The sequence below is a fragment of the Erythrolamprus reginae genome, chromosome 6 (assembly GCF_031021105.1).
Source record: "Erythrolamprus reginae isolate rEryReg1 chromosome 6, rEryReg1.hap1, whole genome shotgun sequence".
NCBI lineage: Eukaryota > Metazoa > Chordata > Lepidosauria > Squamata > Dipsadidae > Erythrolamprus > Erythrolamprus reginae.
The window spans coordinates 45701552-45725800 of NC_091955.1; the positions used below are offsets into that span (position 1 = coordinate 45701552).

Genomic DNA, 24249 nt, shown 5'->3' on the forward strand with positions numbered 1-24249 from the left:
TAATATTACTTTTGATTTAGCCTCCAATTTCATTGTGTGTGTGTGCACGTGTGTGTGTGTGTAAATAAGTAGGTAGTTCAGAAGTAAAAACTGATTGAAGTAAAATATTAAGATGTTTGGGTCCATATACTCTCTTTATTTAAAAGTTATATTTAAGGTTTTGAGTGGTTTTCTTTGTGCAGAGCTGAATAGGTATATAATCAGAAAATGGGAAATTGCTCACATACTTGGAAGGGTTTGTTTATGTAGAATGGTTGTCATAACCCTAAGAATTCCAGTGCAGTAATGCATTTTTAATTAGCTAAAATGTGCACAAAGAATCTGGACTAAAAACTGGAAAAACCAAACGCTGAAGAAAAAGCCAGGTAAGTTAGATATGCATCATGGATGAATTTTATTTGGAAAATTTTAAGCATTAAAGGAAAAGGAAAATAACTTAAAACCATAACTTATAGTGTAACTTTTTATAGTTGAAAAGTAGTGTTATTGCTGTATATAGATTATTTTATGTTTCCTTCTCAAGATTTCCATTGCTGGCAGTGAATTTGCCAAAAATCAAAGTATGAGAGGGTTTTTTAAAAATAACTTTATATATATAGTGTGAAAATTTCTGATGTGTGGTAGTAAATTGTGGATAAAACTTATTTTCCAATTTGAATTATTAATTTCAATTAACATTTAAAGAATTCCAAAGATATTAAGACAAATGAAGGCATTCCAGTTGTGATATGTCTGTGAGCAAACTCAGGATATATTATTGTGCATACTCACCAGACAGTAACAAAAATCTGGATATTTTCTAGACGTCTATTGAAATTTGTTTGGATTTCTGTATTTATGTGTCAAATAGGTACTTGATGTTCTGTATATAGATATTCATAGATTAAAAAGAGATATTTTATGTTTTTATCAATATAAATTAAAAACAAAACACAGAACTAAATTAATTGATTAATTTCTTAGGTATGTCAGCATCTGCCTGTAATGTCATTGTCACATTTCTTAATGTGCATGGTTGCAGCAGGTGGTACTCCTGGAAATAATTCAAACTTAAGCCAGAACAGCGAATTTATTAATTGGATAGTTTCTCTCTCAGTGTATTGAGCTAACAATACATATAACTGGATAACTTTGTTTTTAGAATAAGTTTTCAAATTGCATTCTAAGCAGATATGCACTCTTGTTGTCATATTTAAAATCTTACCCATTAGCTATCATGTGTCTATCCAACAGTCTGGTTGTAAATATTGCAGAGGGAATGCAATGCATGTTTATTTATGTTTAGATTTCGTAATTAATTTTAGAGTGAAAATCCTGGTTAGTTTTGAGATTGTGTGTGTTTGAATGCTTTTGATTATTCCTGGATTATTTGGTTGTTCAAGTTTTGTTAAATATGAACTGCAGGTTTTAAATGTATATAATGACTTCAGTTTTAAGAACTCTTGTAAATACAATATTATATAGCGGTTAGATTTTCACTCCAACTTCAGCTTACTACCACATTGTTTACTTGTTTGATGTAAATTTTCACAGCCTTAAAATGCAGCTTTTAATGTAAAAAGCATTAAACATACTCTGTAAAATGTGCATACTTCAACTGTTTGTCAATCTTAAAAATCTGAGAAATAGGCAAAATTGTATTAATGAAAATAACATTTTTACCTGAGAATAATAGGGATTTAGCGTATTGTTAGGAGTATAAGACACTCCTTAGTTTTGGGGAGGAAAACAAGGAAAAAAGGCCTCTGACTCCCAGTAATTCTTCAAACAGCAAACAGCACATATACACTGTTTACTGTGTTTTTCTGTCCATTTGTGCCTGACCCATAGAAATAGCAAAAAAATGGAAAATGTACATTATGGTAGTATATTAATCCCAGAAAGTTTTTTTAAATGTAATCACACTAACTGCTCCCAATTATTTAAATAGATCTACTCCAAACATATCTAAGTTTGGAGCTGAATTATCTTAATACTAATACTTAATACTAAATCCTAAAACAGGACATTTCAGATTATACTTTTACAGATCTTTAAAATTGCTGTGGCTTTCTGGTCGTATTCTCTGCTATTTAAAATAAGATACAATAGCACTGGCCTCTTCAGATCAAGCATTTGTTTTAAAAAGCTTCTTCATTTTGTAAAGTTGTCTAGAATAGTAATAAAGCAGTCTTTAAAAAATAAGTCTAATAATGTCTATAAACATTTATAGTTATTGACTTACCTCCTTGTAGCAAAAAACAAACAGCCAGTTCCAGCCTCTCTTTTTGCAGCAATTTGCCATGCAGCTTTAGTTTCACTTCCATTTTAGCATGTGCTTGCTGGAAACTTCAATCAATCAGCTGAGTGCGGGAAAGCAGATAATCAATGGCTTGTGCTAATCAGGCTCTGCTGCTGTTTGCTGCAAGGAGCTAAATTGCTGGCAGGCAGAGACCAAAGTATGGGGGTGGCTGGGTGGAACTAGACTCCACCCAGCGTGTATAAGACGCATCCAGGTTTTCGCCCTCTTTTGGGGAGTAAAAAGGTACGTCTTATATTCTGAAAAATACGGTATTTAACAACCAAATAGTTAATCTGATAACAAAATATTTTAAAAAGCACATTAGAAATATTTTATATAAGAAACTTTGATACTCCTTATGTATGTGTACATACTATGCGATCAGCAAAGATACACATGCTTATGTGAACTATTAATACATTTTCATTTCCATCAAATATTGCTTTCTCTCTTTGCAGCTGTAAATTATTAGTTTAAATAAAAATAATGCCACAATATCCACATTACAAATGTAGATTACAGTGATCCCTCGAGTTTCGCGATCTCGAGTATTGCGAAACGCTATATCGCGAGTTTTCAACCCGGAAGTAAACAACACCATCTGCACATGCGTGCCTTTTTTCTATGGCCACGCATGCGTAGATGGTGGAGTTTCCCGCCGGGCAGATAAGCTGCTGGGCGGCTTCCCTGGGTCTTCCCCCTCTTGCCCCGGTAAGACCCCAGCGGCGGCGCGAGCAACGGCGTGGACGGGCGGCACGCGCGGGGACACCCCAGCTCCGCTTCCCAGCTGGGAAGCGGCCCCAGCAACGGCGTGGGCGGGCGGTGCGGGCGCGCTTGGGGAAACCCCAGCTCCACTTCCCAGCTGGGAAGCCGCCCCAGCAACGCGCGCGCGCTTGGGGACATCCCAGCTCCGCTTTCCAGCTGGGAAGCGGCCCCAGCAACGGGGCGGGCGGTGCGCGCGCGCTTGGGGAAACCCCAGCTCCGCTTCCCAGCTGGGAAGCCGCCCCAGCAACGCGCGCGCGCTTGGGGACATCCCAGCTCCGCTTCCCAGCTGGGAAGCGGCCCCAGCAACGGCGTGGGCGGGCGGGCGGCATGCGCGCGGGGAAACCCCAGGCGCGAGCAACGGGGCGGGCGGGCGAAGGGCGGGCGGCGGTGGAAGTGAAAACACCATCTGTGCATGCACAGATGGTGTTTTTACTTCCGCACCGCTACTTCGTGAAAAATCGATCATCGCGAGGGGTCCTGGAACGGAACCCTCGCGATGATCGAGGGACCACTGTATTTCAAGCTTTTGGGGTACAGTCTTTCAAATCAAAAGCCACTTTTCAGAAGACATTCTTTAGAATAGCACATGGGACTGCAGCAGGACAAAATAAAATAATGTTGTAAGACCACATTATGTAAGCAGTAACGTTTGTTTGTTTGTTTGTTTGTTTGTTTAATTTTTATGCTGCCCTTCCCCTTAGACTCAGGGCGGCTTACAACATGTTAGCAATAGCACTTTTTAACAGAGCCAGCATATTGCCCCCACAATCGGGGTCCTCATTTTACCCACCTCAGAAGGATGGAAGGCTTGAGTCAACCTTGAGCCGGTGATGAGATTTGAACCGCTGACCTACAGATCTACAGTCAGCTTCAGTGGGCCGCAGTACAGCACTCTACTTGCTGCGCCACTCAAAAATGCAATAAACATGGAACTCTGCCATGAAGCCAAATAGTGCTTCAGATCATGCAGAGACACAAATGCAATGCCTATCTGCAACACCTTAAATAAGTATATTTCTGAATTTGCACATCTGCATCATAACGTTGGGAAAGGACCATAACTACTTTGAAGTGATTCAAATTGATGATACATTTTCCCCTTAAATACTCTGAATACTTTTTTTGCCTTTGAATTTGAAGTATTAAACTTTGGGTATTAGACAATTTTTCAATTTTCTTCCAACTCTCAGACAATTTATCATTGTAATTATTGAGAATCTTGCTAGGCAAATTTTTCAGAAGCTTCCAAAAATATTGAATTAATCAGCATTTAAAGTAGGATGTTCTATATAAAGGGGTGGGGAGACAAAAGCTAATTGCCTTATTGGCAGGTTATTGGGAAGTGGCTACTAATGGAGGAAAAACCCAAAATAGGCAGGTATCTCTTTGAAGAACATCCTTTATGCTATCTATTCTCACATGACACATCAGGTGCATAGGAGGGAATGTTTTTCAATTTGATTCCTAGAATAATTTATAATTGCTTTCCTTGAAAATGAAATTAAATGCCAAGCAGCTGTGATCTTGCATTCCTTATTGACGGATTTGGTATGATTTAGATACCAGCTTATTTTTTTTAATGAAACATTGAGATTCCATGAATTTACTTGTAAATACATTGCCTTAAAAGTGGGGGATTTAACTTTCATTTTATATTTCTTTAGTGCCTATAGAGCTAACCATTTCTTCTTTAGATACTTTTACATGGCTGGGGTTGGGATTTATTATGTCATAATTTGCACAAATGTTTACATTTGTACACACTAAGACTTTAAATTGATTAGCATATGTAACCAACCCAGGTTCTTTTGACTTTCTAATACCTGGCAGCTCAAGAACATCTTGAATGTGTTGAATTTTTGGAACTTAAATGACTTCACAAGGTAAGAGGGAATAATGTAATAAGCATATGAAATTTTATAAACCAGATCTGTACCTGTAGAAATGGCTTTTAAAATTTCATTTCACTTCTATTTAATCATTTGGTGATTTTAATTATCTTTATTTCTAGTCTTTAGGTGACTGTTAAGAATTTGGTATTGAACCATTTGTTGGTTTTTTAAACTGCAAAAGAAGTAATTCCTTTTATGGGGAAAAATAAAGCACATTTTAATGAAAGCTTAAGTCTATTTTGTCTTTTTTATGGAACTATGAAACCTTTTTTGAAGTTAAATGTAAGCTGCTCTTTCTGAAAAAAAGAAAAGTAACAAGCTGAACAAAATATCTTGTGAAAAACAAAGTAGAAAAGGTAATATTTATTTTTATGTCAATTGTTGCTATGTAAACACAATGATTTATTACTGTTCTCTGTACACATTCATGTAAACAAATGTAAGCAGAAAGCAACTGGTGCTTTGATGGCACAAATCTTTAATATTTCTGCTTTCTAGTCTATAATGTACATTTTATAATGAAATAATTTACAATATTTCCAGTTCTGAAGTTGATCAAATATCCTTGAGAATCTATTTTGTTCTCTTCATTTCTTATTTTATTTTAATTTTCTTCTAGTATAGTATTTCTCTTAAAGCTGTCTCTATATTTCCCATCAACTATAGTTTGATCCATTTATTTCCTCCCAGAAGATTTTATCAATGTCCTTAAAAATATCTTCAGTCTGCTAGTTCTTAATTTCTAGGTACTATCCTTTTTTCTCCTGAAGAAAGATGAGCTACATTCTAGATGAAACCTTATGAGATTTAAATTAAATGACAGAATGGCAAAAGATTCAGATAGTATTATTAAATGCAGAACCATGAACATATTTCATTGGGACTTTAAACTTGTCCCTGTAATTTGCGAATTTTAAAGATAACAGTTAACAATAACAGTTAACAGAGCTCTTGGCCCACAAGCAGATGCATCACGTGTTGGCCACGGCACTCCCTATTTTAGAGAAGGAGAAAATGTGATGTTACGTGATGACATGAATTTGACACCCCTGACAAAAGGTCAAAAAGTTTCAACTATTTTACAATAATAGGGTATTTTGGAAGATGGGACTAAATAGCTTTACCATTAAGATACCACTAATGTTAACAATTCCATATAAAATCCTAAAATTAATGTTTTTTATTTGTTGGATATCTTTCATTTGAAACTAGCATAGTGCTATAAGAGCACTAGTACAACATTCTTGGGAGAGAAGACGTTTTGTGAAGTTGGCTCCAACAACAAGTAATAACTATACAGTGTATGAACTCAGTCTTGGGTTCCTGGGAATAATAGCCTGTACACTTTCTGCAGTTTTATGGTCAAAATTTCAGAAGCAGTTTGCCATTGCCTCCTTCCTATGACTGGGAGAATGACTAGCCCAAGATAAACCAGCTGGATTTGTGCCTAAGGCAGAGCTAGAATTTATGGTTCCCCAATTTCTAGAGATGGTTTCCTTAACCACTACACCAAACTAGTTCTTTGATGTCTCCTTTCAATTCTAGCTTTATAAAAAGCAAAGGGAATAAAATACATTAATGTAATAGGAAGTAGACTAACGGAGCCTAAGACGGATCTATTACATATCATCTTATTAAATTGATGGTTTTCATATATAAACTATTAGGTTACAACAACAGTATTGCAAGTACTTTAGTGTAAATGTAGCTAACATTTTTGATGAAAAGAGCATGTTGTATTATGAAGCACGGAATTCAAATAGACGTTTCTCATAGTATGGTAACGTAGATTACAGAAATTTCTGAGGAGCCTCTTAATACCGGCCAGTAACTTGAAGTTGAATTTATAACCTTACATTTGCGTTTCAAAATGTAGCATTTTATAACCAGCACGGCCGCCACACACCAAGAATGGACTTCTTGTCTCTAACTTTAAGACTTGTGGACTTCAACTCCCGGAATCCTTTACCCAGCAAAGCAAAGCTGGGTGAGGGATTCTGGGAGTTGAAGTCCACACACAAGTCTTAAAAGTTGCCAAAGTTGGAGATCCCTGCAGTCTAGCCGTTTTTAATCTCCGGTTCGCAAAATTAAAGCGGCGGGAGATCACGTGACAAGTAACAGCTGCTTTCTGCTGGGAATGGGGACGTGCCTGCAACGCGTGTTTACGTTATTCTCACCCGGAAGCTATTGTGTGACGGTCGCGCGGACGCCGGGTTGTGGAGAGAAGGGAAGGTTTCCCTGGTCTCGCGTTCGGTGGGCGGGCAGGCAGGCAGATGATGCCGGCCTTTCTCTGGCTGCGCTAGAGCGGCGCGAGGAGCCTTCCCTTCCGGTGCAATATGTTCAAAAGAATGGCTGAGTTCGGGCCTGACTCTGGTGGGAGAGTGAAGGTGCGGGGGCCGCTGGGAAGGGGGGCTTTTGGTCCTTTGCACACGGCTTCTCTTCCTCCTGAGGGCCAAGTTAGATCCCAAGGCGATCGCAGGGTTTGACACGCATTTGGTCCCTTGGGGGCGCTTCGTTGCACAGCCTCAAGTGTACGGATTGATTTAAGAGGTTTCGCAGGAGGGAACCGGTCTTGGTGGTTGCTGCAACTAACACCGGAGGGTCTTCTGGACCTTAAGAGACTTAATGAATTCAATTTCATATGAGTTTCCAAAGATTTAAGTCTGTAATTTTTTTCTTGGAAAGCTGTTCGTACTTCACTTGCCTTCCCTAGTTTTAAGCATAAATTTAAGTCTCTCTAAATTTAACCTCTTCGTTGCTCTCCATCGGTATTGCTGAATTAACTAATCGCGTATATTGTTATATATTTCATTACTTCAGATTTTATGTATATCCTTCATTAGATTATGACTTCTTAAGAATTAATACGGTAGGTATAAGAAAGGTGTTGCTGAAGCTACTGAAATTTTTAAAGTAGTTGCTAGTGTTTAAAAACCCAGATACAGTATGACAATGACCTTCAAAGGATTTAAAGTTATTTTTCAAAATGATGCTGCTCTCTGGATTTATGTACAGGTTTACCTCAACTTTTAACTACAATTGAGCCTAAATTTTTTCTTGCTAAGTGACACAGTTGTTAAGTGAATTTTGTCCCATTTTACAACTTTCCTACCACAGTTATTAAATGAATGGTTGCAGTTGTTAAGTTAGTACCAGGGTTGTGAAGTGAGTGAATCTGACTTCCCCATTGACTTTGCTTGTCAGGAGATCACAAAAGGGGAAGTTGCCAAGCATCTGTATTTTGTTCAGCCCAAACTTTATTTTGTTAAATAAGACATTTGTTAAGTGAGATTTGCCCTGTTTTACAACCTTTCTTGCCACAGTTGTTAAATGAATCACTGCAGTTGATTAGGTAGTAACCCAGTTTTTAAGTGGACCTGAATTGACTACAGTCTGAATTGACTGCTTGCCAGAAAGTCATGACAGGTGATCACATGAATTTGGGACACTGAAACCATCATAAATATGAGCCAGTCGCCAAGCATTGGAATTTTGATCACATGGTCATAGGTTGCTGCAAAGGTTGTAACTGTGAAAAACGGTCAAGTCATTTTTTTCAGTGCCATAACTTTGAACTGTCATTAAACAAACTGGTAGTCAAGGACCACCTGTAAAGTTCCATATAGGATATCAATCGTATCCCAGTCAGGCATTACTAAAGAGACACAATGAGTCATAATAAATTGATATACTGTTTTCCAATGTTGGTAAACTTGAAGGCTGTATAAAGCTGAATATTAAAGTGAATTAAATGCTCATAGCAAATATATTGTTTATTATGGTTCCATTGAAATTAATGGTGCTGAAATCTCATAACCATTCTGATTTCATTTATTTTGGTGGTCTAAGTTTAGATCCAGCATTTACCTGTCAAATCAATTTATGTAGCCTCTCAATCACCATATTCCAGTATTGTGTAAACATAACATAACAGCCCTTCAGAATTAAACCATATTAAAACATTGTGCTGGGGGCAACTTCAATCATTCCAAAACAAAAACAAGTCAAAATTGCCACAAATTTTCTTTACCCAATGTCTGCAAGAAAGAACCAAGTTTTAAAAGCCTTTCAAAACAGGCAGAATTGGGGCCATCCAGTTTTCAGGGAGAATTTGGTTCCAAAGTTCAGGCATAGCAACAGATTCTACATATTATCCACCAAATGGCACTTTGAGTGACGAAACCTAAAGCTGTGTTTATCCTTTGGGGCCTATCAGTTGGGAGTATTAATTAGAGAGAGGCAGTTTCAAAATCTCTTTGCACTTTGACATGAAAGGCTTAGTAGGTCAAAGCCAGCACCTTAAATTGCTGCTGGGAACTTATTGGCAATCAGCTAGAAAAGAAGCAGTGTCCCATAGATATTATGGTCCTCTAATTATTCATGGTACGTTCTGGATTAATTGTAGTTTTTGAGTGGTCTTCAAGGACAGAACATCTAATGCACATTGTAGTGATTCAGATGAGAGGTGAGAAAGGAATGGGTGAAAGAATGGCCTGTCAGTCCAGGAGTGTGTGTTAGGAAAAATAAATTTCTAAAAGTTTTTGTTAATTAAAAGTACAGTGTGACTTTTAAATCTACATTATATACAGGATGGAATTCTTAAATGTTTTACTTTTTAGTTGTATCTCAACTTTATTATTCTTACAAATAATTCAAGGTGGCAAACATGTCCAACATGCTTTCCTCCTCTTATTTTCTCCACAACAACAATCCTGTGGAAGTTGTGCTCAGAGTGACTGGCCTAAAGTGACTGTTGCCTTTCATGGCTAAAGCAGGACTAGAACTCATAGTCTTCTGCTTTCTAGTCTCCTGCCTTCATGACTAGACCAAACTGGCTCCCTTTACTGAGTTCTGAAGGAAGAAAGTGATTTAAGAAAGAATCCTTAACTTTCTGTGTTAAAGCTTCAAAGTAAGAATGTAAAATGATTTTGCTTTTTTCTTTCAAGGGTGTAACTATTGTAAAACCCATTGTTTATGGTAATGTGGCCCGCTATTTTGGCAAGAAACGAGAAGAAGACGGGCATACACATCAGTGGACAGTTTATGTTAAGCCTTATAGAAATGAGGTAAGCAAAAATATTTTGCAAAAATATTTTCAACAATAATGCACTTTTTTCTCTATTATTTCTTCTTCCTCCAGTGGAGTTTTATCATTTTTCCAAAATTGCTAATATATCAGTTTCACATGTTATGTGTAGAATTAAGTATATCCTTTTTCATATTTTTCTTGAATAATTCCGAATAGAAACAATTCTACCACCTCTTCTAGTCAAATCTTAATGTAGTTCCAAAATTTCCTTGCTTTATTACACAGCCACCAGATATAGTAATAAGAGTCTTTTGCCATTTTTCATTTCCAACATTGTGCTGAAAGTTTTAAATCCATTTTTGCTAGATTTGTTGGTGGAATGTGCCACCTGTAGAACATTTTATATAGTTTTCTTTATAGGCTGTAGCCAAATTAGTATATATACATCAATTATGCCAGACAGCACAACCTACCAAAAGAATTGCATATAAGATTCATCTTAAAAAATCAATCAGGGATTAAATTCTTCACAAAACAAGAGGTGATCCCACAGAATACAGAGGAAGACAACAGTGTTAAAACAGGTTCCAAGGAGTGTGGGAGAATTAAGGAAACCATATCAATTTCTGATCTCTAAATTGATCAGACATAATGTTAATTTTAGATAGCTAATGCCAGAAGGGTTGATGATCTCATGGCAAGACAAAAGATTAAGAATATATATGTTTGAAAAAGCAGAGGAATTTTATCTTAGGAATTATAGTAACAGGGAAAAAATGGAGGAGAGAGAAATAAAAAAGGAAGGAGAAATAAGAGAAATGAGAACAACAGTAATAAAAGTGACAGAAATACAGGATAGAGAGAGATATAGAGGGATAGGAGGAAAGGAAAATAATGAAGATAGATTTAATGAGCCAAAAGAAATTAGAACGACAAGGGCAACAAGACCTAAATACAAGTAAAACAGAATTGGAAGAGATTAAGATCCTATTGCTAAATATTAATGGCCTAAAATCCCCACAAAAAAGGAAAAAATATTTAATAAATTGTATAAATTGAAATTAGACATAATAGTTTTACAAGAAGTCCATATAAAGCAACAAATGAACGGTTATTGGTAAATTCAAAATTGGGAAAAACATTTACTTTGCTCTCGCAGCAAAAAAAGGAATAATATTTTATGTAAAGGAAAATATGGTGAAACAAATTTACAAAGATGAAAAGGGTAATTATAATAGAGGCTATAATGAATTAAAAATGGTCACTTGTAGGAATTTATGCCGCAAACGAAGGTCAAGAGCAATTTTATAAGAAATTACATGACAAAATTAGGGAACTGGAAGGAAATAATATTTGCATTTTGGGGGATTACAATGGAATAATTGATAGGAAACTAGTGATTCAGTAAGAAAAGAAGTTAGAAAAATACTACCCAAACACTTTTTTTAATTGGCTCTTTTTAATTTTAGGATATGTCTGCTTATGTAAAGAAAATCCAGTTCAAGTTACATGAAAGCTATGGTAATCCACTGAGAGGTATGAGTTAAAAAGCCTTAGGTGAAAGTAGAATGACTTCATTAGTTTTCAAAATTGGATTATCTAATGTTTAGTGTTTCCTCCTTTTTTAGTGGTAACAAAACCACCATATGAGATCACGGAAACAGGTTGGGGTGAATTTGAAATCATCATTAAGATATTTTTTATTGATCCTAATGAAAGGCCGGTAAGTAGTTTTCTCAATACAAACGGCAATACTCATTTTTATACATCAGATTAGCTTGAAGAAGTCACATTCTATTTCAGCTAAGCTAAGATGTGGTAGGTCATACATTACTAGTATTTGTTGGAAAGGAATTTTAAGAGTAAAAGTTGTGAATTTTGTGCTAAGGTTAAACAAAAGCCAGTTGAATTGTTTTAAGCCATGTTTAGAAAAAAAGTACTAGCATGAGAAAGCACTTAACTGGGTATAGCGGTGTTGTGGTTAGCTCTGGCCCAGCTCCTGCCCCAAGGAATGTGCAGGTGGATGTGGGGGAAACATCCACATGCCGCAGGCCTGTTTTGCTCCCGATGGAATCTGCCGACGAAGCCTCCTCTGACCAAGGAAGCGTGAGTGACAGGGAAGAGGGGAATTTGGCAGACAGCCCAGGAGGAGATCAATCATCTGTATCATCCTTGGATTCTGAACAAGAATTAATGACACATCCACGCATGCGTAGAATGATGCATAGGAGACAACAACTGAAGGATTATTACAAGAGAAAATGAGGCCACCTGTGGTTGGGTGGGGCTGCTGTAATTAGTGCTACAGATAAAAAGAACAGCGTGCTGGTTTAGCCTTGTCGCAGTTTATCTGATTCATTGTTTCGTCAAGATCGTGGTTTTTGTGCTGTTCAAGATTGTGTGTGGACTCTCTGGACTTTAGAATTGGACTCAATTTCCCAGTTATTGGGTGAGCAATTGGATTGCATTTAACCTGTGCCTTGTGTGTAGCAGAAAATCCCTTTGACATTTAAAAATGTTTCTGTTCTTCTGTTTATAAAAACTTTTGGGTTTTCCTTTTGTCGTGTGGTGTGTGTCTTCCTGGACTAATTACCCTGTAATTACGGGTAGTTGAAACACGCCGGCAGAACAAGCTGTATGTGTTTGAACATGACTTTTTAAACATTCTGAGAAAGTGGATTATATCTGTCACCAATTCCTAAAGCAGTCAATGACTATAATTCTTCTTATGGTATCATAAATAAATTTGTAGTTCAGTTTAGCAGGAGTTTGGCTGGAATTTTTATAAAAACACGGAAGAGTGCAGCCTATTTAAAATAACAGTTGGGAAAATATTGAGAAGTTTACCTATATTTAGAGGATATATCACTTAAATGTATTACTTTGGGTATTTTTTGCTTTGTCTTTGGGAATGATACAATTCCACGTGCCAAATTATGAGGAAACAAATACTTTGCAGCATAATCTTAAAATGATTCCCTTTGTTTCTAAAGAAAATAAATGTGAGTATTAAAGATTAAAAGATTTGCCTTCTGAAAAAAATGACAGCAAATAGCGCTGTTCCATCGCAAGTGACCTATAATTACTAATTCATTTAAGTTTATTAATTCCTGTCTATATACGGTACACTAAATTTTCAGTTTCAGTTATCATGGCAAACTGAAATGCAAAATATTCTATTTTTGTTTTACTATTTGATTTGTATATTTGGGTAGTAACCAGATTTCTCTATTGCACAGGTGACTCTCTATCATTTGCTGAAGCTGTTTCAGTCTGATACAAATGCCATTTTGGGAAAGAAAACTGTTGTTTCTGAATTTTATGATGAGATGGTAAGATAACAAAAAGTTACATTAACTTTTGGATGATAGTCTCCTCTTCTTTCCCTTTCCTTTTCAGACTCTGATAGTCTGAATCTGCTCCGGAGGATGGTTCCCCCAATTTTTTGGTGCATATTGGATATACAGGAGGAAAGATCCAATAGACTGGAATATTCTATTAGTTAAATTACATAATTATTTATATTGTCCATTTTACTGTGAAACATTACATAGTCTAGCAAATAATAGAAATTTCTTTTTTCCAATAGATTTTTCAGGATCCTACTGCTATGATGCAGCAACTGCTAACTACATCTCGTCAGTTAACACTTGGTGCTTATAAGCATGAAACAGAATGTAAGTGCTGAATGCCAAGATTTGAGTAATGTGTGTTGATTTTAAGATAAACTAAAACTTGATTTTAAAGATCCTCTGTCTGATAATTATTGTATGACTTAAACAAGATCTTCACTTTAGCTTTGGCTTTCATGAAAATTATATTTTACTTTAAAAACCCTCTTAGTTTATAATATTTAATCCAGATAGAAAAAAGTAATTATGGAAAAGTCACTTCTGCATAATCATCATATTTTAGTCCTATATGGTCTTTATAGAGTTTCACTATTTAAGGTCATGCCCCTCAAACTTTGTGGTGTTATGAACCCCTAGAAAAATTAATGGTGAGCACTCATCTGTTTATCATTCATCTGTTTAGAAGCTGTGTATGCATCTATTTGTGTTATAGGAAGCAACATTGTGTTAACCTACATATGAAAGTAGAAAGAGTTTCTGTCTATGGGAATTAAAGTGATGTGGTAATATTGTTGATAGATGGTATGTGCCATCAGGTTGATTTCCGCTCTTAGCAACCAACCAATTGATTTTCACCAGTAAGGTTTCTCCCCATCCTGGTCTTTCATGTCTTCTAATGGTGCACCCATCACCAAGTCTGTCTATCTTGCTGCCAGTCATTCACTTCTATTTCTACTTGTCTCAGCATTATCGTCTTCTCCAGAGAACTAGGTCTTTCTGAATCTAGTCATTTGTGCTTTAATGAGAACTTTGGGTTGGTTAGTTTGATTATAGGCTTGGGTTTTTTGAAGGAGGACGGCTATCTGTAGTATTTTTAGGAGTCCTTTCCAACATCAAAGTTCAAAAGTATCAATAACTTTTCTATTCTACTTCTTCAAAGTATATTGATATGCAAAATTAACCAAAAAGCATACCCTATCAGTCTTGCCCAGTTTTTTTCCTATAATATCACTTCCTGAACTATTTAAGCTTTCATTGTGCTCCTTCATATAACTTGTGGATCAAGTAAATAAGTCTCTTATCTGTAGCATTAGGCTGAGGCGATAGTTGGCTGGATTTGTTTTGTTCCTTTTTTAAAAAGAGGATTCCTGCACTATTCAGCTAATTATGGGAAAGCTATTTATATAAACATTAATATGAGGATAGCCAACCACAATGCCCACCAATTTGAGGCTTTCAATTTGAAATCTCTTAGTATCAGGTCCTTCCCCGCAATTTAATTCTGCCTCTTGATGAACATTCGAATTTACCTCTGATAGAGCATTTAGTGAAATTTAGCAGATAGTGAAATGTCCTTTCTTTCTGCCTGCCCTTGTCTTTCATCTTCCTGCTCAAGTAAGCATTTAGAAAAAATGGCTCACTGAAGCAGATGAGAAGCCAAGTCTCAATCAGTATAGTATTTCTTTAGAGAACTAGAAACCCTTTTTACTCATCATTCTCCAGCTGTTGTATAGAGAAAGGGTTTCAGGCTATTAAATAGCTTATTTTAGAGGTTCATAATTAATGACTAGTGTAGTAATAATAGTGGCTGTTGCTTGTATCATCAATAAGCTGAGTGATTTATTTTGCACTGTAATTAAGCTGAGACAAGAAGCACAATGTTTTCCAGAAAAGGTGCAAGACTACTGAATCCTTTTCCTTCAGAAATCTAGAAAGAGCTGCCCTTGAAAAGAGGAGGAGGAGAGAACTTTCATCCTGCTAGATCACTTTGGATGGCACATTAGAGTTATGGTATGAGGTGTTGTTGTGAGCACAACACATCGAAAGTCTGGAATCTATGATACCCTTGTGCCAGCAGCTCAGTAAAGCCATATGTGACTAGCAAAATGCAACCCCCTCAGGGTTTCCAATCTGCTGTTGGAGAACTTTTGATTTATGTAGATTATGCCAATTTTGTATTCAAGATAAGCTAATGCAATTGTTTTAGAGTCCTAAAATGATACTCTTATTGCAGCTACAATTTTAAAGGCATTGTATGTTAAAAATATAGTTTGTGTTATACTTGGAACAGTAGCACATGGTGCACAGTCCAGAATGTTTTAATATTTTTCATTCAAATAACAGACTGTGCCTTTTTAAAGAAATGTTGAAAAAAAATAATTAAGCAATGTACCAAATTTTTTTTCCAGTTGCCAGTGTAGAAGTAAAAACTCGGGAGAAGTTGGAAGCTGCTAAGAAGAAGACCAGCTTTGAGATTGCAGAACTTAAAGAAAGATTAAAAGCAAGCCGTGAAACTATCAATTGTCTAAAAAATGAAATAAGGAAGCTTGAGGATGATGATCAATCTAAAGATGTATAGTACCTATTTACTACTTTTAAGAGACTTCACATGAAACTTACGGTATTTTGATCATGGAGCCAATAACATGTTTCCTTTTCTGGGAAGAACTGCATATAGACATTCTGGAGAGATTTTTTTCTGTGTGGACAAAAAGAAAAAAACCCAGTATGTGACATTTCACGAAGTAGGTTTTTAAAAAAAGAAAAATAGCAATATTTTCATGGTTTTAAGTGGCAGTTGTCTTCACTTATTTTTAAAACTGATTTTCTCTAAAGAAAAAGAGAATATATTGCTGTTACAACTTGTTCATGTTCTGATGTATTGAGTATATGAACTCCTTCTACGATATTGTTATTAGGTGTGTAGTCAAGACAGGATGTTTTGTAAGTAAAGAACAAAGGTAAAACGCAACAAAGAATTACATTTCTTTGCTTGGAAATGAGTTAGGAAATGGTTTTCTTCCATGGGTAATAAATGGGCCCTGAAAATAAAGTGAAATATCTCCAGTAAGTTATTTGTTTGCTCCGTTCATAACTGGGAAAAAATCCTAAACAGCTCAAGGCTTGAAGGTACGGTAATCAGAAATGTCAGAAGTTTAAAATGTGCAAGTGTTTGTTACAGATGGTTATTGCAGGGGGAAAAGAGGAAGAAGTATTAGGTATGTTCACCACCTTAAGTTACTCATAAAAATATTATAATCCAATCTGACAACCATTGCAACATTTATGATGAGGAACACAATCCTCATTATGATTTAATAATTTAGCTTAATAATTTAGCTTAACATTTTGTGCCAACTTTGAAGTGAACATCCAATTTGTATTACGTTTGATGAGGATGAGTGGGTAAAAGCATTTGCTCAGATAAGCACAATATCTGTACAGGTGAAACATGGGCACAGTTAAAATCTATACAGCCTCTGAAATTTCCTGGGATTCCTACAAAGAGAGAGGATGGATGGATGGATGATCATCTAGTGAAGTAGATCAGATGCGAGCAGAAATATTTTTCACTACAAGATTTGAGACTGGTTGCATTATTATCTTGGATTTTTAAAATAATTTAAGAGAAGATAACCTTGTCACTTTTTTTGTACACACACTAACATTTTGTACACACACTAACACACATTAAAAATTAAATTGATGTTCGCTCTCCAAATAAATACCCACACACAAACAGGCAGCATACTAGGTCCTACTCTTTTCATCCTATACATCAATGACCTCTGTGAAAATATCGCAAGCAACTGTGTGCTTTTTGCCGACGATGTGAAACTTTTCAACACCACTGACAACACACTCTCCAAAAAGACCTTGACTTTGTTTCAGATTGGTCTAACACCTGGCAACTTCCAATATCAACCAACAAATGCTCTACCCTCCACATCAGCAAAAAGAATCCAAACTTCGCATATGAACTGAATAAACAAATTCTCGCAGCCAACCCACACTCAGTAAAAGACATTGGAATACTAATATCAAACGACCTAAGTGCTAAAGCCCACTGCAACAATATCGCCAAAAAGGCTTCCAGAGTTGTTAATCTGATCCTACGTAGCTTCTGCTCTGGCAATCTCACACTACTGACTAGAGCCTACAAAACCTATGCCAGACCCATTCTCGAATACAGCTCATCTGTCTGGAACCCATACCACATCTCAGACATCAACACCCTTGAAAATGTCCAAAGATATTTCACCAGAAGAGCCCTTCACTCCTCCACTCGAAACAGAATACCCTACGAAAATAGACTATCTATCCTGGGTCTTGAAAGCTTAGAACTGCGGCGCCTAAAACACGATTTATGTATTGCCCACAAGATCATATGCTGCACCGTCCTTCCGGTCAACGACTACTTCAGCTTCAACCGCAACAACACAAGAGCACACAACAGATTCAAACTTAATATTAACCGCTCCAAACTTGACTAAAAAATATGACTTTAACAATCGAGTTGTCGAAGCGTGGAACTCGTTACCGGACTCAATAGTGTCAACTCCCAACCCCCAACACTTCTCCCTTAGACTCTCCACGATTGACCTCTCCAGGTTCCTAAGAGGCCAGTAAGGGGCGTATATAAGTGCACTGATGTGCCTATCGTCCCCTGTCCAATTGTCTTTCCTTATCTCATATGTCATATATATTCTCTCCTTATCTATCTATCTATCTATCTATCTATCTATCTATCTATCTATCTATCTATCTATCATATATATCTTATATATTCTCTCCTTATCTCTTATATCATATATATTCTCTCCCTCCCATCTACTTCTCTTCTTTTTACTTTCTATTGTCATATATATTACTTAATGTCTATTCTCTTCCATATGTATTGTATATTGGACAAAGAATAAATAAATAAAAAATAAAAAAATATGCATATGCTACATATACAGTGCATTTAGAAAGTATTCACCCCCCCTTCACTGTTGCCAATTTTGTTATGCTGCAATCTGATTATACAGTTCTAGACATTTTTTTTCTTAATCTGTACTCAGTACTCCATAACAATGAAGTTAAAACATAATTTTAGAAATGTCTGTAATTTTTTTTAAAAAAACTGAAATATCACATTAGCATAAGTATTCAGACCCTTCACTCAATACTTTGCTGAAGCATTTTTGGCAAAAATTACAGCAGAAATGGGTTCCTCCTGGTTCGGACTGGTTCTGTAAGACCAGTAGTAACTTGGAGCCCTAAGTCATTAGAACTGGCAGTGACCCAGGCTTGCTACACCCCCAAGCTGGTCCTCTAGATGCCATAGGAGTGGCATCTTGTTTTTAGCTTCTGCGCATGTGCAGAAGCTTTTTTTAAACTACTGCTACCCTTCCCAATAAGTTCCTTTTCTTCTTGACCTCCCAGGGAGCTTGCCTACTAAGCTGTCTTCCCATATGGTGCCTGCCCTCTTCCCCAACTGAGCTGCCGCCTCCTACCTATAGGTAAGTTAGTCCCCTGGCCCCTCCCCAAGTTTGCTGTACCTCCCACCACTCCCACCAGGCTCATGACCTTACCTTCCCCCGCCTTTTCCAGGAGTCCCCACATACACTGTTTTGGCCCCCTCCAGGGGGCTGGAGGCTTGCTAGGCCCAAAAGGGGTGCAGGGGGATGCCTAGCAAGCCTCCCTACAGCCCCCTGGGACCAAAAATGGGCTGGGTGGAGGGGACTTCAAGGGAGAAAGAAAGAAGCCCTCACTGTTTGGTGATCCCCACATGCGCTGAGATAGAATAGAATAGAAATGTTTATTGGCCATGTGATCGGACACACAAGGAATTTGTCTTGGTGGGAATGCTGTCAGTGTACATAAAAGAAAAGATACGTTCATCAAGAATCTTAAGTTGAGAGTTGAGAGATAATTGAAAGTGCTGCTAGCTATTATTGCTCAGGCCAAGCTAATCAACAGTGGAGTTATAAGAATGCTAGATGATCAGTGGGAATGTTCAAAACATCTGGCTTTTCTTCCTGCTATCAAAGACCTGGGGGTTTTTCTTCTAGCTAGCATCACAGAAAGAAAGAAAGGAAAAACAGAGGGTGGGGGGAAGAGAGAGGAAAGAGAGGAAGAAAGAAAGAAAAAGAGGAAAGGAGAAGTGGACGAGAAAGAACGGAAGGGAGAAAGCTCTGGTACTATATTTAATTGTTCTATTATTTATCATGTGTTAATATTTTATACTGTCCCTACACTTAGAGTGATTTTATTGCCTTTCTTTTGCCCAGGGCTACCACACATTTTTCAAGGATTTACATGCATTCAATGTCTATAGTTCAAAGCATAAATATGTGTGTGTTTATTTTGTAAATCAGATTGCATAAGTCCAACTTAATATGCTATTTCTGGTATGTGATGTTTTGTATAAAGAGAATGAAGCCCTCTTGTGATCTTTGACTTTTACACTTGCTGTCAAACATCAGCCATAGTACTAATTACTGTTTTGAACAATATGCAGGTTGTATTACACGAATGGCTATTTTATATGTGAAATTATAACTGAAGTATTTCTGCATCTATATTGTTCTCACTGTCAGAAAATAGTCCCTTAGTTTTAGGTTGTTTCTCGCTTTATTCAGTTTCCATTGATTGCTTCTTGTTTTGCCTTCTGGTGCTTTGGAAAATACATTGCCTTCCCCTTCTTTCTGACAGCCCCTTAAAAGCCTTTGCCTGTCACATTCTTGAGCAAAGCGTGTGAGCCATTTGCTTCTTTCAGTGGTCCATGAAAGTACATCTATAGTATGTAGATAATAAAGTTGAAAAAATGTGAATAACATTTTTGAAGATAGATACATTGTGGCTGGGTGTGACAAGGAATGGGTGGGAGTCACATGACCACAAGGCTGCTCCCACTATCACATGACCATCCAACCACTCCCACCATCACATAATCATCAAGCCACACCCACAAAATAAGCCATGCCCACAGAACCTGTAGTAAAAAAATACTATTAGAACCCACCCCTGAATTACAGCCTCATGTCTTTTGGGGTAACGGTGTGACAAACTTTGCACACCTGGTTTGGGGGATTTTCTGCCATTTTTCCTTGCAAATCCTCCCAGGTTCAATCAGATTGGGTGGCAACCATTGGTTGCTGGCCTTTTTCAGGTCCCTCTGGAGATGTTCAACAGGTTCAAGTGAAGGCTGTGGCTAGGCCTCTCTATAGCATTCACATAGTTGTCCCTAAGCCACTCCTGTGTTGTCTTGGCTATATGCTTAGGATAATTGTCATATTGGAAAGTGAATTTTTGGTCGAGTTCTGAAGTCCTGAGCACTGTGGAACAGGTTTTCATTGAGGATATCACTGTATTTTGCTTCATTCAGTTTTCCCTGAAGCCTGACCAGTCCTCCCTGTCCCTGCTGCTGAAAAGCATCCCCACTGCACGATGCTGCTGCCAGCATGCTTCACTGTTGGGATGTTATGAGGCAGCTTCCTCCAGACATAACCTTTAGAATTAAGGCCAAACAGTTCAATCTTGGTTTCATCAGACAAAATAGCCTTGTTTCTCACACTTTTTTTTGCAAACTCCAACCAGACTTTCAGATGTTTTGCACTGAGAAGAGGCTTCTGCCTAGCAACTCCTCCATACAGTCCAGATTGGTGGGGGGCTGCGGTGATGGTTGTCCTTCTGGAACTCTGTCCAATCTCCTCACAGGATCTCTGGAGCTCAGTCAGAGTGACAGTTGGGTTCTTGGTTCTCTCTTAGTAAGGCCAATTGCTCAGATTGATGAGGCAAACAGCTCTTGGAAGAGTTTTGTTGTGCCGAGCTTCTTCCATTTGAGAATTATGGGGGCCACTATGTTCTTAGGAACCTTCAATGCAACAGAAATTTTATTGTAGCCCTCCTTCCATCTGTACTTTGCAATTATTCTGTGTCTGTGCTCTGCAGGCAGTTCCTTTGACCTCATACCTTTTGCTGTGCTACAATATACACTGTCAGCTGTGAGACCTTCTATTGAGAGGTGTGTGCCGTTCCAGGGGAAGGAGGGATCGCTGCTTAGTAGCGATCCCTTCTTCAGGCTCCATGAGCTTAACTCAAGGCACTGGTGATGAGTGTAATTCTGGCCCTGGGCTCAAGTTGTTGCTACTCAATGCCAGGTCAGTGGTAAATAAAGCTCTCCTCATCCGGGATCTGATCCTGGATGAGGAGGCCGACCTGGCTTGTGTGACCGAAACCTGGCTGGGCCCGGAGGGAGGAGTTCCTCTCTCTGAAATTTGCCCAGCTGGGTTTCGGGTATGGCACCAACCTCGACCCCAGGGAAGGGGGGGAGGAGTGGCTATTATAGCCAGGGAGAGCCTTGGGCTGCGTAGGCTCATTGCTCCAGAGGTTGCGGGTTGCGAGTCCCTCCTGGTGAAGTTGGACTTAGGGGTTCAGGTGGGCTTGTTACTCACGTACCTGCCTCCCAGCTGCGTGTCAACAGCCCTGCCTGTGCTACTCGAGGAAGTGGCCGGGCTGGCGGTGGAGTTCCCCAGACTTATCGTCCTGGGGGACTTCAATCTGCCGTCGCTCGGCGGTTCCTCTGGACTGGCACAGGAGTTCATGGCCACCATGACAGCCATGGACCTGACTCAAGTAGTTCAGGGTCCGACTCACGAGGGTGGGCACGCACCCAATATGATATTCCTCTCTGAGTAACTGAGTAATGATCTGAGATTAAGGGGCTTAGAAGTGTTGCCTTTGTCGTGGTCAGATCATTTCCTACTGCGGCTTAACTTCCTGGCTCCAATCCTTCCCCGCAGGGAGGCGGAACCAATTAGGAGGTTCCGCCCCAGACGCCTGATGGATCCAGAAGGTTTCCAGATGGCGCTTGGGGTTATTCCAGATACACTTGTCCACAGTTCGGCAGAGTCTCTTGCTGAGGCCTGGAACAAGGCTGCAGGGGAGGCTCTTGACCGGATTGCGCCATTGCGACCTCTCCGCGGCACTAGACCCCGTAGAGCTCCATGGTTCAACGAGGAGCTCCGGGTGTTGAAGCGCCAGAAGAGACGTCTGGAGAAGCGATGGAGGAGAGTAAGTCCGAATCCGATTGAACACTTGTAAGAGCTCATATTAAGACTTACAAAGTGGCACTCAAGGCGGCAAGATGCGCGTATCATGCCGCCTTGATTGCATCAGCGGAATCCCGCCCGGCCGCTCTGTTTAGGGTAACCCGCTCCCTTCTTAATCAAAGGGAGTTGGGGAGCCCTTGTAGAGTAGTGCCGAGGATTTTAACATGTTTTTCGCTGATAAAATCGCCCGGATCCGAGTGGACCTCGACTCCAATTGTGAAACAGAGTCGACTGACAATGAGTCAGTCGAGGTGACTGGGGCTAAACGTCTTTGTCCATCTGTCTGGGAGGAGTTTGACTTGGTGACACCTGATGAAGTGGACAAGGCCATTGGAGCTGTGAGTTCTGCCACCTGTTTACTGGATCCGTGTCCCTCTTGGCTGGTTTCGGCCAGTCGAGGGGTGACACGGAGCTGGGTCCAGGAGATTGTCAACGCCTCCTTGGGGAGGGGGTCCTTTCCGCCCCTTTATAAGGAGGCGGTTGTGCGCCCCCTCCTCAAGAAGCCTTCCCTGGACCCAGCCGTGCTTAATAACTACCGTCCAGTCTCCAACCTTCCCTTCATGGGGAAGGTTGTCGAGAAGGTGGTGGCACTTCAATTCCAGCGGTCCTTGGATGAAGCCGATTATCTAGGTCCTCAGCAGTCTGGATTCAGGCCCGGCTACAGCACGGAAACTGCTTTGGTCGCGTTGATGGATGATCTCTGGCGGGCCCGGGACAGGGGCTTGTCCTATGTCCTGGTGCTCCTTGACCTCTCAGTGGCTTTCGATACCATCGACCATGGTATCCTTCTGCGCCGGCTGGAGGGGTTGGGAGTGGGAGGCACTGTTCTTCAGTGGTTCTCCTCCTACCTCTCCGGTCGGTCGCAGTCGGTGTTAGTGGGGGGTCAGAGGTCGACCCCGAGGTTTCTCCCTTGTGGGGTGCCTCAGGGGTCGGTCCTCTCCCCCCTGCTATTTAATATCTACATGAAACCGCTGGGTGAGATCATCCAAGGGCATGGGGTGAGGTATCATCAATATGCTGATGATACCCAGTTGTACATCTCCACCCCATGTCCAGTCAACGAAGCAGTGGAAGTGATGTGCCGGTGCCTGGAGGCTGTTGGGGCCTGGATGGGTGTCAACAAACTCAAACTCAACCCAGACAAGACGGAGTGGCTGTGGGTTTTGCCTCCCAAGGACAATTCTATCTGTCCGTCCATTACCCTGGGGGGGGAATTATTGACCCCCTCAGAGAGGGTCCGCAACTTGGGCGTCCGCCTCGATCCACAGCTCACATTAGAAAAACACCTTTCAGCTGTGGCGAGGGGGGCGTTTGCCCAGGTTTGCCTGGTGTGCCAGTTGCGGCCCTATTTGGACCGGGAGTCATTGCTCACAGTCACTCATGCCCTCATCACCTCGAGGCTTGACTACTGTAACGCTCTCTACATGGGGCTACCTTTGAAAAGTGTTCGGAAACTTCAGATCATGCAGAATGCAGCTGCGAGAGCAATTATGGGCTTCTCCAAGTATGCCCATATCACTCCAACACTCCGCAGTCTGCATTGGCTGCCAATCAGTTTCCGGTCACAATTCAAAGTGTTGGTTATGACCTATAAAGCCCTTCATGGCACCGGACCAGAATATCTTCGGGACCGCCTCCTGCCGCACGAATCCCAGCGACCTGTTAGGTCCCACAGAGTTGGCCTTCTCCGGGTCCCGTCGACTAAACAATGTCGTCTGGCGGGACCCAGGGGAAGAGCTTTCTCTGTGGGGGCCCCGACCCTCTGGAACCAGCTCCCCCCTGAGATTAGGATTGCCCCCACCCTCCCTGCCTTTCGTAAACTCCTTAAGAC

The 24249-nt window shown here is 39.5% G+C and overlaps 1 protein-coding gene across 1 annotated transcript; it reads left to right on the plus strand.

Annotated features, from left to right (window-relative positions):
- The first annotated feature begins 7071 nt into the window (after window positions 1-7071).
- On the plus strand, window positions 7072-16372 carry YEATS4 (YEATS domain containing 4). The gene is made up of 7 exons (XM_070755689.1): window positions 7072-7325; window positions 9885-10004; window positions 11437-11503; window positions 11596-11690; window positions 13207-13299; window positions 13557-13644; window positions 15729-16372. The coding sequence occupies exons 1-7, from the start codon at window positions 7275-7277 to the stop codon at window positions 15896-15898; spliced, it is 684 nt and encodes a 227-aa protein (XP_070611790.1). The 5' UTR covers window positions 7072-7274; the 3' UTR covers window positions 15899-16372.
- Window positions 16373-24249: the final 7877 nt, after the last annotated feature.